General features: G+C 41.7%; 1 protein-coding gene across 12 annotated transcripts in view; it reads right to left on the reverse strand.

The window, feature by feature from the left end:
• Positions 1-14,561, reverse strand: part of KALRN (kalirin RhoGEF kinase) — a 524,667-nt gene that overhangs the window by 137,397 nt on the left and 372,709 nt on the right. For all 12 annotated transcript variants that reach the window (XR_012633922.1, XM_074910291.1, XM_074910292.1 and 9 more), the window contains exons 28-33: positions 12,244-12,336; positions 10,617-10,728; positions 8,684-8,874; positions 8,161-8,262; positions 7,313-7,455; positions 5,881-5,983 (exon numbers count right to left, since the gene is read on the reverse strand). Coding sequence is in view for 11 of the 12 variants with exons in the window: in XM_074910291.1 (XP_074766392.1) it covers positions 5,881-5,983; positions 7,313-7,455; positions 8,161-8,262; positions 8,684-8,874; positions 10,617-10,728; positions 12,244-12,336 (744 nt within the window). In the remaining variant the exon portion in view is untranslated. The remainder of the gene's footprint in view (positions 1-5,880; positions 5,984-7,312; positions 7,456-8,160; positions 8,263-8,683; positions 8,875-10,616; positions 10,729-12,243; positions 12,337-14,561) is intronic.

Raw genomic sequence — 14,561 nt, forward strand, 5'->3', positions numbered from 1 at the left:
CAGCCCAGGACACGGTTGGCTTTCTGGGCTGCAAGTGCACTTTGCTGGCTCACAGTCAGTTTTCCATCCACTGATACCCCCAAGCCCTTCTCCACAGGGCTGCTCTCAATCCACTCATGGCCCAGCCTGCATTTGTGCTTGGGGTTGCCTTGATCGATGTGAAGGGTCTTGCACTTGGCCTTGTTGCACAGGCCCACCTCTCAAGCCTGTCAGGGTCCCTCTGGATGGCACCCCTTTCCTCAATGCAAACCACACACAAACCCACATTTATCTGCAGGATCCATGTCCCGTGATGGGGAGGGCAGGGCATGCTCTGTGCTGGGCTGTTAGGTCAGCTTTATGCTAGTGTGAGGGAGAAGACTTTTTCCTCAGTGACATTTAGGGAACAATGCCAGCCATCAACAACCAAGAGCTCCCTGCTTGCTGTAGTCAGGTTTCTAACTCCCACTGCTGGAAGGAAGTGGCTGAACTCCAGCTGATGGGATTGACAGTTTCTGAGAAAGGAGTATTTGTAAACTTCCTGCTCACTTTAACATACTTAATTTCTTTATAAGCTGCCCAGTCAGAGTGGGATCTTTGGCTTTTCAACTTGTTTTCTAGGGACTTTAATTTCAATACTTAGTTTCCAAATAATTTATGCTGGTAAGCAATGATTGGCCACATTGTATATGTTGATGGTGGTATCTGATAAACACAGTAATTTTCCTTAAGTTCTCCTTGTGAGGTACATAGCAGAACAAGTTTCCTTTACTATTGAACGAGTGAGCACTTTCATTTGGTAATTTTGGTTTTTTTAATCAGCACATATTAACACTAGGCAATAGTTCAAGGAAATAATACCTATTTAGAAAAATATGTAGCATGCTGGTGCCTGACTTTATGGAGTTCAAACCCAAAATGATTAGTAGCCTGAATCAAGAAAGTGGGGGATCAAGGCACTCCTCATAACAGTGTTACTTGGAAAGGAAACTTCCTAAGGTACTGAAAATTCTTCCTAACGAAGAATCCAAAGCAGTACTTCCTGCATCAGATCCTAACTCCTGCTTCAGTAACAGTATCACAGGGAGAAAGCTGTATTACCTTGATTAGAAGCCTTTCAAGAAAAGAGAATCTGCCTCTAGGTGACTGGTTCCAACAAGCCTTAATTCTAAAACCTCTCTTATACCAGTTACCTTCAATTAGAAAAATTATTATTCTCAGATTTTATATAATACCACTGATGTGGAAGAGGTCAAGATGTCAGCCTCATGACTGCTGAAAGGTGAGCTGAGTACAGTTTCTAATGGAAAAGATAAAAGTATATAGTGTGTATTTATTTTTAGAGAGTAAAAACTTCTCAGTTCACATTACAGGGCTTTTTTCCACATCCAAAAACAACAAGAGGAAATGAGCACTGCTCTCCTCAGCATTCTGCAAAAGCCAACAAAAAAATAGCCATTAGAAAATGGACCAGTATCGCCAGAAACAGCTGTTTTACAAGCCAGTAGATCAATGGGCTTAACAAATGAGAATGCCCTGCATGCTAGCATTTTCTTTATGCAGTTCCCCACTGCTTTGAATCCAAATATAAAGACTGAAAACCTGTCTGCCATGAATTGAATAGGGGAAGGATTTCTCCCTAAGGAGAGGTTTTTAGATAGCACACTGAAGAGAGCTTACTGTATAGAACAAAAGCCGTCTAGCTTGCCTTTTGGAAAAGGATGAAGATATTTTGCATAGTAGGTTACCTAGGACCTGACTTGGATGCTCAATGGTATTTACACTCACTGTGATAGCATTCATTATCTGTTGATTCTTTAGCACTGAGTCTGGTTCATGAACCCAATTTTTCCCGTCTATATAATACTTACATAATACCAAATAATAATCCAAAAAATTCCTTTTCTGTGTATGAAATATTTTAGATTACGGATTTCATATAGAAAAAGTCATAGATTGCAAGTGGAAAAATAAACATTTTAGATGTTCTCTCTTTCTTCTCTTTTACAAGCGTGCAGACCTACAGACCTTACTTGAAGCCTGTGTTTCTAGTACATAGTATTTAATGAAAATGAAATGTTTCATCCCAGGGATAATTGCTTTATGTGTTCTTGGGAGAGAAAAATCCAAGAAAATTAAAGATATTAAGGACTAAAATCCAGATTTAAGAACCTACTTAAATGGGTATTTACTTTAAAAGACAGGAATAATCTCCTATTTTTTTTTTTAACCAGACTTGAACATTTCTTTTTTAATCTGAAGAGTCTTGTATAATCACCTGACCACTGCCTGCAGCCAGGAAAGCCTCAATATTGAAAGACTTAGTAACATTTCTGTCAAGCATATAATTAAGAATATTTTCAAAGCAGAATCTTCTGCTATAAAGATAGCTGTGAATTTCCTTCAATATACAAAACCAGCTCTGAGTTTGGGTCTGTACCCTGTGTTGGGACAACACAGGACAATGCTATAACTAATGTACAAATGTAATGTTGCAAGAATTCCTGTCTCCCCCCCAAATTCCTAATCCAAACAAGAAAAAAAAAAAAAAAGATGGGTGCAATGTGCCATCAGATGTCATTTGTGATGGCATCCAACATATGAGTGACAGAGCAGAACTAGAACTCAACTCTTCTGGCCCCCAGTCGAGTGCTCTATCCTCTGCACCAAATAATCCCCCTGATAAATGTTATGGCTAGGGTCAGCTGTCTTCAGAGAAAGCAAAATCCTTGCTGAATTTACAGTAACGTTATCTCATTCCCACTTAACACTAAAAAACCTTCTGCCTTTTTAGAATTCTGAAATGCAAAAGTAAAGCTTTGCTCTAGGGCTGTGCCAAGATGAGAGACAGAAATTGCTATTCGCAACACAGAAGGAACTGGCTCACAAATAGGTTGAAATAAATACATATTACTGGAGGCACAAGGAGTGTTATTAAGCAGAAGTGCTACTTGAAATTGGGAATCTTTGAGAGGTTGTGTTTTTCTTTGTCTAAAATGTTGTTTGGCATTCTTGTCTAAACATTCAACCAAAGTGTTAGGTAATCCTTGGGCATAATAGCAAGATTTAGGGAAAGGACAAAGCCTGTCAGCTAAATCTTTGAATTCTTTTGCCTTCAGAGAGTAATATCGGCTCTTAAATGCTACTTGAGAATTGTTTCCGGCACTGAGTTAATACATAGGTGGTCCCAGTGCAGGATTAATCTGCTGCCATCCTGGCACATTGCTAGCACTACAAAGCTCTTTTCATGTGTCTGTAAATGAGGCTGCTGTGAACAGCCAGAGTTTTTAAAGGTAGAAGCTCCTTCTCCTGGGTCGTCTGAGTGGAGATCTCACTGGGGCACACAAAGAGGTCACCCACAGAGGCTACAGCTGTGAAAAAACTCAGAGCTTGAATCTGAACTCCCGGGAATAACTCTGTTGGAGTTAAACAGGCAGGGAAACCACTATTTGCTGAACACATTACCTATCGGTGCTGTTATCAGAACCACACAAGTTAATTATAGCATGTATGTTACAGAGTTTACCAAGCACTATCATCTGTGCCAAGAAACCTTAACTAGAAAACATGATATGGTACAGTCTCCCAGTGCAAATAACTCAGTACTAGTCTATGTGAGAAGATAAATCTTCTCAGTCCAACAAGATTCACTGAGACTATCCTTGAAGATAAGCTCAACTACACACTAGAGGAAAAAAATCCCCCTTTAAAGTTGGAGAGTAAAGCAACTTGGAATGACAGTGAATCGTTCCTATGTGGTAAAACATCACAACCAGGAATCTTGTGTCTTGTGTCCTTGCACAGCTTTGGGATCTGCTAATACAGTCCCTTCGCATCAGACGCTGACATGTGCTAAGGGTTTTGTGCAAGCAGCATAAGAACTGGTGTTTGAACTGAGACTGAACGCAGGTCTGCCTCCATGCCGCTTCAACGGGAAGTAAGACCACCCAGCTCCATCTGTCATTAATTTGGGTAACATTGTGTAGAAAAACTGAGAGAGAACTATAAAGCAATGCAGGGAGTTCATTTTTCTTGGAGAAAAGACACAGTAATGCAGCACTCTGGGGGCTAAATCCTCCACAGTATTCTGGCATTAGCATCAGTGACAATACGGAAACTGTTCAGCAGGAACTGCCTCTCCATCTAGGGATGATACACTAGTTGCTCAGATTCAAAAAAGCATATGCAAGTATATTTAAGCTTTAGCTCTACACTGGAATTTGTTTCTATTCAATGAATGTATATAAGGGCACACATACAGCCTTAAGTCAGCCAGTGACCTTAACTACCTTAAAAAAGTAAAAAATTACACAAATCTAGAACTGATTTAGCCAGTAGTAACAAATTTTTCCCTGTACTATCTGGCGCTCAATTTATCTTGTACACATTCACCATTCAGTTCAAACAAGTTTTTGGGTAGAAATTCCTGTAACTGTTTCCAGTCTTGCATCCTTAAACCAACTGTTGCCATGATGAGCTGTCATTCAGGGTACAGCCTGACAGTTTCCTGTGCTGGGGCACTATAGATCTTGTATGCAGCTACAGCATGCAGCATGGAGCATCTTACCTAGACCTTGCTTGTCTGCCATAATTCATGCAACTGAGTCAATGGGCTTGGGGCAAACGAGCAAAGCTTATGCAAATGCTTAAAATCAGGCATGAGATCAACTACTAAGTCAGAGCCTTTCTCAGGAATGATAAATGTGAAAAACATGATAAAGTAGGTGACATTTGTGTGAAGACATAAGAAAACACTCCTTTGACATCGGGCAAAGTATTTGCATACATTACAGTGGCCTTTGGATCATGAGGATTAATACTTTTCTAATGCACATTATTGGCCAAAAAACCATGGAAACATGCTTTCAAGATAAATACAACAGGTAGTCTTACAAAGGTAATTTATTTGCAATTAACTCCGATTTCTGAGTCCAGCTTTCAAAAAAATGTCTGCACTGAACCTTAGTTGTGAACTTTACAACCATAAACTCGAACTCCAATTTTGTGAAGACACCTTGCATAAGTAGCAGCGTAATTAAAGCCCTGACAAACAGATAAACCCGTAATAGTCCTGCAGAACTCATCCTTTTGCCAGTTAGACATGATTTCAAAATCTTCCCACATGAAAGGGAATATGGGCATTGTCTCAGTGGATATGCCAAACCCCATCAGCGTACCTAATGTGCATTATTACTACCAGCCCATTTACTCCTACCACCAACTGCTAATTCATCTGAAGACTGCAGTTGGAGGTGACAAATTCAAGTCAGGCATCCTAGTGGAGCTAGGAATCTGGACTCAGATCATCTGATAAATAAAACGATGAGTACGTACGTGCCAACAGTGTGCAGCATTCCAACAGAATTTAGCATGCCTCAGGGCCAGCCGTATGTTCCACCATATGTCCGCAAAGGGAGGGGTCCAGAATCACAGTCTCTGGAAAGGGTAGGTCTCCCAGGCTCTCAAGATACCAGCCAGGATCCCAATTTTTCTGTATTAATTGGTGTGTAAGCACCTGTATTTCTTCCAACAAACTACTGGTTTTAGTTCAGAGGGCAAATACGGAATATAACCATGTTTTCTGATTCAGAAGCTGGCTCCCACAGGGCAAGTTCTACTAGGGAAGAAAAGGCTGCTCTGGGCTGTGTTTCTTCAGAGCCAATTCAATCTCTGTGTATTAACCACAAAGAAGCTGAAGCAACAGAGATGTTACCATTAAAACAGCAGTACTGTTGAGCACCTAGAAACGGCCTGGATTTTAACAGCCCAGCATAGGGGAATACAATTTTCAACTCACTCAGCAGAAGACAATTTGCTTTGTTTTGCCTCCTACTCTTGCTCTTCATTTACATTTTTTCTGTGGGTGATTAGCTGCAGTGTATTTTCACATTTCAGGCCTACCTTATCGCTGTCCACTGTGTTCTGTGATGTCCTGGATGCAATGGAAATGGTGTCAGGTTGACTGCTGCCATCTCCTTGGCTGTCTGCATCATCTACTCCATCTCTGCAAAAGACATAATAAGGAAACAGTGATGCTTAACACACCACCTTGGAACATGCACCACTTTATAGGTGGATTTGAGAAGTGCCGAGTCAGCATGCCAGAGCTGGCATTACACTAACATTACCTCACTGGTGCAGCCCATGTTGCTATATAGCTTGCAATTTAAAATTATGTCATCCTCAACCATAGGGTTGGGATTAGCACATAATCACAACGTTTGTTGCTGGAAAGAGTATGACTATTGCCTGTATATTTAAAGCATAGGAGACTCCAGGGTTCAGAAATAGCTCTGTAGTGAGGGTGTCAGGCAGAAATTTTCCTTCAGTTAGACTTCTGCCTTAACCAAAACCATTCAGCCCAAGCTACACAAGACACTGAAGGAAGGATTATTTCTCTTGTCTCACAGGAACCACATCTTCGGGAATTTAATACTAAGCCATAAAAATGATATCCAAACAAACATAAATAAAGACAGTGTAGACTTCTACAAGACTACTTATATGAATCTGCTAACAGAGGGTATTTTCTTCCCTTTTGCTGTATAGATATAGTTCTATATTTTTACTGGTCTTTCAAAATAAACATTTAACTACAAAATACATGTTTAAGGACACACACAAAAATAATTAAGATCCCTGTTCTGTACTAGAAAACTCTTGCATTGGTGCATGTGCCCAGGAAGAAATGTCTGGATCTCTGCCTTGCTACAGATCTCCTGGGTAACCTTGGTTGCTCATGCTTTGGATGCCTCTCTAACACAGCCTGAAATAAGAGAGTGATAAAACTTCATGAGGAAATGGAGATGCTCAAATTACAGGTGGCTTTTGGAAATACCAGCATGACAGCCTATAATTTCTATTTAATCCAGGATTTGAAGAAGATGACAACAAAAATTTAATACTACTTCACAGGCTGAAATTAGTTGTATTTGATGATGAAACACAGATTCTCCACAGTAGTAATATATTGTCATGACCAGCTGTGATTCTCATTGTCAAACAGGAAAAATAAAACCTGTTAATACTCAAATGTGGAGAAGTAAATTCTACTTTGGGAAAGAAATATAACCTTGGACTCTGAAGAATTTTTACTGTTCATTTCCCTCTAATACTTTGGAGTACTAAAATAAAAGACCTTTGTATGTATATCATAGAAAAGCCTTCTAGCTACTTTTACCAAGACAACATATAAAAAGCAAAGATGATGAAAACTGCTTTTGACTATAGTGAGAAAAAGTAAGTGAATCCAGTAAAAAGCCCACAGACACTACACTGCTGTTGGTCAGGAAAACACTAGTGATTTCACATTGTACGGAATGACTGAGGTTACCTTCTACTGTTGTTTCGCTGCTTTGCTGGTGTCTTGGGGAGCTGAATTGGTTCTTTCAGAGCTCCTTTCAGATGGATAATCCTTTCTTGAATGACTTCCCGGATATTTTTGATCCATTCCTGTTTTGTTTCAATACTGGATGCCTAAAGTTCCACAAGGCAGAAAGACAGACACTTTATCATACTCCCAGCATGTCACCTCCTATGTAGAAGAATCGTGGTTGGCTGATGAAAATGCACAATTAACTGTTTCTCCTCTCTGCTGTATTGTTTTAGCTCTGGAGTACCTGGTAACCCCAGGAGAACTGAGGGTATTTTTGCCAGACCTACTTGGCAAACAACAGCAAAGCAGCTAAGCTCTAGATAAATATATTTAATGCTAGCAATACAGCATGCTCTGTAGAGGAGAAATAGGTTATCAGTGCACAGCTGGGATTTCCTCAGACAAAAAAACTATAGTATGAAATCTTCGTTAGAAACTCACTTGACAGAAATGGCTGTCAGCTCTGGAGGTTTGAGGAATAGGTTGATTGTTGATAAGCCCAGTGGGAAAGGACTAAGAGAATTACACCTCCTAGCCAAACACCCTGAGATGTGCCTGGTGTCAGTGTGCAGCTGCTCAACCCAGGTCAAAAGAGGAGATGCAATTTCAGCAAAGCTGCACAACTGCACTGTCTGGATTTATACTGAGGTCTTAGAGCCGAATTGTTCCTGATGCAGGCATGACCCTGCTGACAGAGATGGAAGCTATGTGAATACAAGGAGGGAAGAAACTGAGCTTTCATTTAGTGCTCCCAAGGCCTGAACTAGCAGCTCTAAAAGAAAAGAAAACTAGCAAAAAATACTTACTTTCAGCACTGTTTTATTGTCTGAGGATGGTGTCCGTCCAGACCACAAAGCGAATTTACAGGGATCTCCTTCAACATGTTCAGTCACACCCAGTTCTGAGGTCTAGTGTGGAGGAGAGATGAGGAGAGATTTCATATATATGAAGCCTCATGAGTCCAGAAAACTTTACATTTGTACGAAGAAGTGAGGAGGCAGGGATGGATAAGGGAGTGAGATCTTGTCTCTGCTTTGCTACACACAGATAAAATAAACTATAAACCAGCAGGGCATGGCAGCAAAATGAAAGGCTTGAGTGATACTCCTTGCATTTCCCACCCACCATTCACATCTCACTATCTTAAACCTCTCCAGACCCACTGTCAGCTTAGTCTCCAGATGAGCCTTGCAGGGCCCAGAGCCAGCCCTTTCAAGGTGGCATAAGTATCCCCAATCCAGCACGGGGACATGTGAGCCATCCCCCAATCTCCACCTCTACCTATAAGAAAAACAACATCCAGAATATTTTCTTTGCAGCCACACCTACCAGTAACTTGTTCTTGTAAACATATTTTGTGTGTCCTGAAGAATCTTTGATCTCTTTGCTAAATACCAAAGAGATTTCAAAGAGAAACAAATGCCTCTCACGTCCTTTCCGAATGAGAGACTTGGGATCCCACACTTGGAAAGAATCCTGAAGAATCAGCTCTCCCTGGACGTCCAGGTTCTCATCAAACCCTAAAACCACAAAATACATTGGTTTGTATTTGCTCTTGGGACCAGTAATGCCCAGAAACACCAGGGCAGTAAGGATTTGATATAAAAGGGCCTTTCTCTTTTTTTATGTATGCTTTGAAAAGACATTAATGGGCATCCATTGCCCCGGTGAAAGTAGTGAAAATAATGTTTCTTTTTCCTCTTGCAATGATATTATTATTTCATCAGAGACAAATACATCATATGTGCTAAATGAGACTGCTGCTAAATGTAGTAGTAATTACTTGAAGATATTATAAAGGTTTCAGCGATGGTTACTGTACACAAAACTGCAATGCAAGGAATCTTATGCATGTCAATGCAAATTCAGAGAAACATAACATGCAGTGGCTGGAAGTGCCCCATCACACCATGATTACTTCAAGCATGCTAACCCAACCTTCAAGGCCCTGTGAGTCCACAGCAGTGGCATGGGGGAGCTACATCTATGAGAGCAAATTGGTAGGGTGTCTGAAACAAGTTTTCCAGGAAGAGTATCTCATCTTCCAAACCGCATGTCAAAAACCTTCCCATGGCTGAGGATCACAGGGCTCCCTCCCCATAACTGGGACACTTGAAGGAAAAGGGAGTCCCTAGCGCAAGGTGCCCTCCAAGCTGCTGTCTCAGTAGCTTGTGGGTCACACTGCCCTCCAGAGCTGGAAACTGCTCCTCCACTAGCACAGCCTGCTGTTGTTCATGCCAGATAGCCCTGGGAGAGCAGCAAGCAGCCCTGGTCCTTTCTCCAAATATTTACGAATAATGTTTTATTCAGAAGACAACTGTCCTGCTTGTCTACCCTAACAAAGCCATCCCTGCTTTATTATTATGTGGTGCTGGTCATCTCATGGGGACAGATTATCTAGGTGTTATTTTGGGAAATCTTGCTTTTAAACAGACACCACACTTAAAACCATCTTTGTAGTGTTTCTACCTATGCTGGGTCAGTTTGCCCCCCTGCAGTTTTAATCACCTGGTCTTAATGTGCTGCTTAGCTACTGGCACAATTTCCTTTTTCTTGCCTGTTTTAGTACTCTTCTTATTTCCTGGTTCTGACTCAAGCCAGGCTGCAAATGCTCTTCCCAGACCAAGAAAATGTTTGAGACACAATAAAGCACCTCTGTCCAGAATAAAATTTTTAAATTTTAGAAATATTCCACATATCAAAAAGCCAATAAAAGGCTTAACTTTGGGGCAATCAAAACATTTTTTTCTGTAATTTTGAGATACTTTTTGATAATACTTTTTGCTCCTTTTTAATCTTTGGGATAATTACATTAACAGTTTGAAACACAAGCTGTTTTGACTCAGAAAACCGGAACTTTTTCTTTTGAAATGTTGAGACACTATTTAGAAATGTTCTCATTCAATAATCATTAAGGCTGCCAGCAGCTAAACAGATACTGTTTTAGGAGGAGGTTTTTTTGTTTCATTAAGTAAGAATGTTTTAACCGTATATATACATTTAACTGTATATATACATGTACATATGTGTATGTACGTACATATACACATATAAATACAGATATACACACACCTAAGATACAAATAAAGAAAACCCTAAAACTTCCTAGCCAGCTTTATTCTTCCAAGAATTCTGGAGAAATATCAGAAAGGAGCAACAGTATTGCTACAGTCAAACTGTACTAACTTTCTACACAAGTTACAAGAAGGCTTCATTTACTGGTGGTTCCCTCCCCTGCCCCAGCCACCCACCCATCTGCTACCTTCCAGCATGCTGACGTGCATTGCATCGTTGGCCTTCTTTGGGACACTGAGCATCACTTCCAGACCATCTTTGAGTTCCCCTTTGCCCTCCTCGCAGCAGGTTAGCAGTTCCTAAGAAGCAATGCAGAACACCTATAAACAAACTGACCAACGTGCTGGCTTTAAGTCATATTGGTTTTCTTGGCAAGTAGAACACAGAGTTGCAACTGCTTCATTGATAGTGGCAGGAGAAAGCTGAACTGCATCAAAACACACTGGGGATAGAGCAAGACAACATAAGGTGCTCTTGAGTGAGACTCTGCTCAGAGGGTTTCCGGGGACTTATGCCTATGCTGCAGTCCCCAGTCAGTCCAGCTGTGCCAGCTGGGTTGCAGGACCCCAGCCTGAATCGGCAGTGTTGGTGAGTACCACAGTGAAGGCAGGGCTGGCAGCGTGCTGTGCCCAGGGCAGGGAGGTCCCTTCAGGAAAGATTCACCTGAGGAGGAGACCAAAGCTGGGAGGACTGAAGGGGTGTTTCAGCTTTCCCGTTAGCAGATGGTTTGTGCAGTGGAGGCTTGCTGTCCCACAGCACTCACAAGACTATGTTAAACTTGTTATTTCAGTAAACTGGTACAAAGCCCAGATTTGTCAACACACTGAATATACTCAGTAAGTACCTTCCCAGTACAGCACATCACTTCTTTGGTATACATACACACAGGAAGCTTTAAAGAGATGCAAGTATCATAACTGGTCCTAGCTTTTCAAAGTCAGAATCTGACACTTAACTTATCACCCAGATATTTTTTCTTTTGAAGTGATTGGTGTCTGGTTAAGCTAGATCTAAAATTCACCTACTCACAAGATACTGCAAAAGACTGTAACCAATTCACAACAACCAGGATTTTTTTTAATGGGAAATGTTGATTTTTCACTTGAAAGTCCTTGCTTTGTATATGAAGCTCTTCCCTGTTTTTCAAACACAAACATGTTAGGAAGCATTTCTTTACAGAAGGGGTTGTTGGGCGTTGGAATGGGCTGCCCAGGGAGGTGGTGGAGTCCCCATCCCTGGAGGTGTTTAAGAGTAGAGTTGACATAGCGCTGAGGGATATGGTGTAGTTGGGAACTGTCAGTGTTAGGTCAATGGTTGGAATGGATGAGCTTCAAGGTCTTTTCCAACCTAGACAATTCTGTGATTCTGTAATGCCAGTGAAGGAATCTCAGTCAAGAGTCAGTGAAATTTCCCAAAGTTCATTACTGCTGTCACTGAAGCCTTTAATCAAAATATTGCATGTCACAAACTTATCAAGAAGGAAAGCAAACAGTTCTGTCAACCCTTCAATTCCCTTTCCCATTTCTTGTTTTTTTAGGGTTAAATCCACTTGGATACAAAAAACCCACAGTTGAAACAGGTGATCAGTTTTTCACTGTTTGTTTTTTCCTGTCTGTGAGTCTTTTCCTTTAAAACACCCAACTTGATTTCACATTTTTTTGCTATGCTCAGGCCTGGGAAATAGGAGTAGCAGTTCAGCAGTAGCTGTTTACAGGTTATGAACAGGTGAGGAAGCAGCTCCCTTAAGAATAAGTTAATTCATTACACCTGTGAACTGCTCTGCATGAGCTGCTTTGGGCAGTTCACTAAGGTACCTTCAGTAGGAGTTGATATTTTGTGATCCTCTGGACAGGCTTGATTAAATAAGAAGAGATAGAGTTGGCCAGACCGTGTCTTTGCTGAATTTCCTAGAAGAGATAAAAACAGTAGTCAGTCATGGAAAACTATTAACCCCCTGCCAGACAGAGCCATCCATAACTAATTTTAGCTCTGGATCTCTGCATTTCTTTGTCTAGTTTTTTAATTCTCTTTAAGCTCACATGCAAATAACTGTGGTTTAAGAGATGCTGGCAATAAACTGCAGAGTGCCCTTAAGGCCACTTAAACTGCAGGGGCCCTGTGCAAGTCAAGCTAAGGCTGTTGAGTAAACTACACAGGCTTCAATTTAAATATGACTTATCTGTCATGTCAACTGGTTTCTCCTAGCTATGAAGGCTGAATTTTAACATTCAATTAAAATGGAGTGACATTAATTTAAATTGCATGAGTAGGGTGTAATTTAACTGTCTAAACATAAGCATCTAGTACCATTTGAGAGCCCTGGGGTGGCTGAAATATCCACATGGGAATAACAGGTCTTACACAGTGCTGAGAAACCTATGCTATTCTGAGCTGGCAGCTGGGGGCCAGGTACCCTGATGATACCTTTTGTAGCACTGAAGACTTCTGTTTTGTCACCTGAATCTCAACCAAAACGTCTGTGCTGATCAGTGTGATGTGCTGATGAAATTTAGAGACACTACAGATAGGCACCTGGTGAGGTCTGCAAAGGCTCCAGCTGCCTCCCTCCAGAAGGTTCCAGTGGGAGCTAGGAGCTCCTGAAAATCTTACAGAACCCTGATGCATGTATCATCTGAAAGACTTCAAAGTCAGGCCTTATAGGGGCAGATTGTCTGCTGAAGCAGAACAGGTTGGAAATCCTTCTGTCTTCGCCAGGCCCCGGGCATGCCTCCCCTTGCTCCTAGCCATCAGGAAATCCTCTGTTCCTAGGGGAGCAGATGGGAAGAGGGAATGGGACTTGTCTCCAGCTACTGGAGGGTAAATTTGAGTCTGTAAAGGAAAGAAGTTACTGAAGATGAAAAGGGAAGAGCTGCCAAGAATGGAGATTTTCTTTCTGTATACAGTCTGATTTTCTGCTGAGTACTAGTGAGGTTGATGGGGTTTTTAGCTCCAGTGTTTATACTGGGATGCAAAAATAGCCACTTTTCACACAATGTGCCAACAGGTTGGTTTGTTTTTGTTGGTTTTTTTTTTTGTACTAAGCAAGTTTGTTTTAGAAAAAAATATCTCTGGTGCCATGAACAAGACCCAAAAGGGAAGAGGCTCTGTGTGGGGATTAATGCAGTTTGCATGAAGCTGAGTCATGGCTGGCTCCAAACAGGGACAGTGTCTGCAGAACACATGGCCAGGACTCAACTAGTAACTGCGGGAGCCAGCAAGACCTCAGCCATGTCTGTGAACTTCCTGGAGCTGGCAAAGTACACTTGTTTTTGTAGGCTCTAAGTAATGAATTTAGCACTATTCCTTCCTCCCAGCTCTCTAAACAGCAGGACATAGTCCCAGGGAGATGCCAACTCTTCAGTCATTCTTTGCTCTGCTGGGATGCTCCCCGGTCAGACGGTGCAGAGACACAGTGGGTTGGTGGAATGACAGCAGTCCCTGCTGCACAGGAACCTGCAGCAGGGAAGCAATAGCACGGCTACATGGCAATCAGACAAATACCCTGCTGGAAAGGGACATTATCCCTTCAGCTCCTTCCTCTGGTCCCTGAAGTGTTGGTGTAAGATGGCAGCCTGCTGGAGTGTGTCTTGGGTTGGCTTTGTAACACCTAGAGAGGTCTGGATTTACTGTGGGTGGAGGTGGAAACTGGAGACGTCTGTGCAGGGTAGAGCACAGACATTTCTCACACACCTCTAAGCAACACCAAGCACAGATATATGAGCTAGCTTTGAAGCAGCTGGAAGGTTTCAGAACAAGATAGCCACAGGGCTCTGTGGTCTCTACTTTGCTCTGCTTATTGTTTAAAGCAAGCTTGGTTCACATTATGGTGTACCATGGCTCACCGTTACACACAACTTCAGTTATTCCTTGGGTAGAAAAGTGTCCCAAGGGCCTAGAAGAAATGAAGGTATCTGACAGGCACCATGTGCTGGCAGTTGTGTGTTGCAAACCAGAGGAGCTGCAGAGCAGAATCAACGTGTAGTCTTACATGCAATGACAGAACCCCAGACAAACACCAAAAATATCCTCTCTGTAGGACAGCACAGAACCCTCACAGGCTCTTGGATGGACAACATGGAGGCAGGAATACTTAAATACAATTTCATACCAAGAACTGCTGAATTTACCATGA

This window comes from Athene noctua, chromosome 7 (genome assembly GCF_965140245.1).
Source record: "Athene noctua chromosome 7, bAthNoc1.hap1.1, whole genome shotgun sequence".
In the NCBI taxonomy this organism is placed as follows: Eukaryota; Metazoa; Chordata; class Aves; order Strigiformes; family Strigidae; genus Athene; species Athene noctua.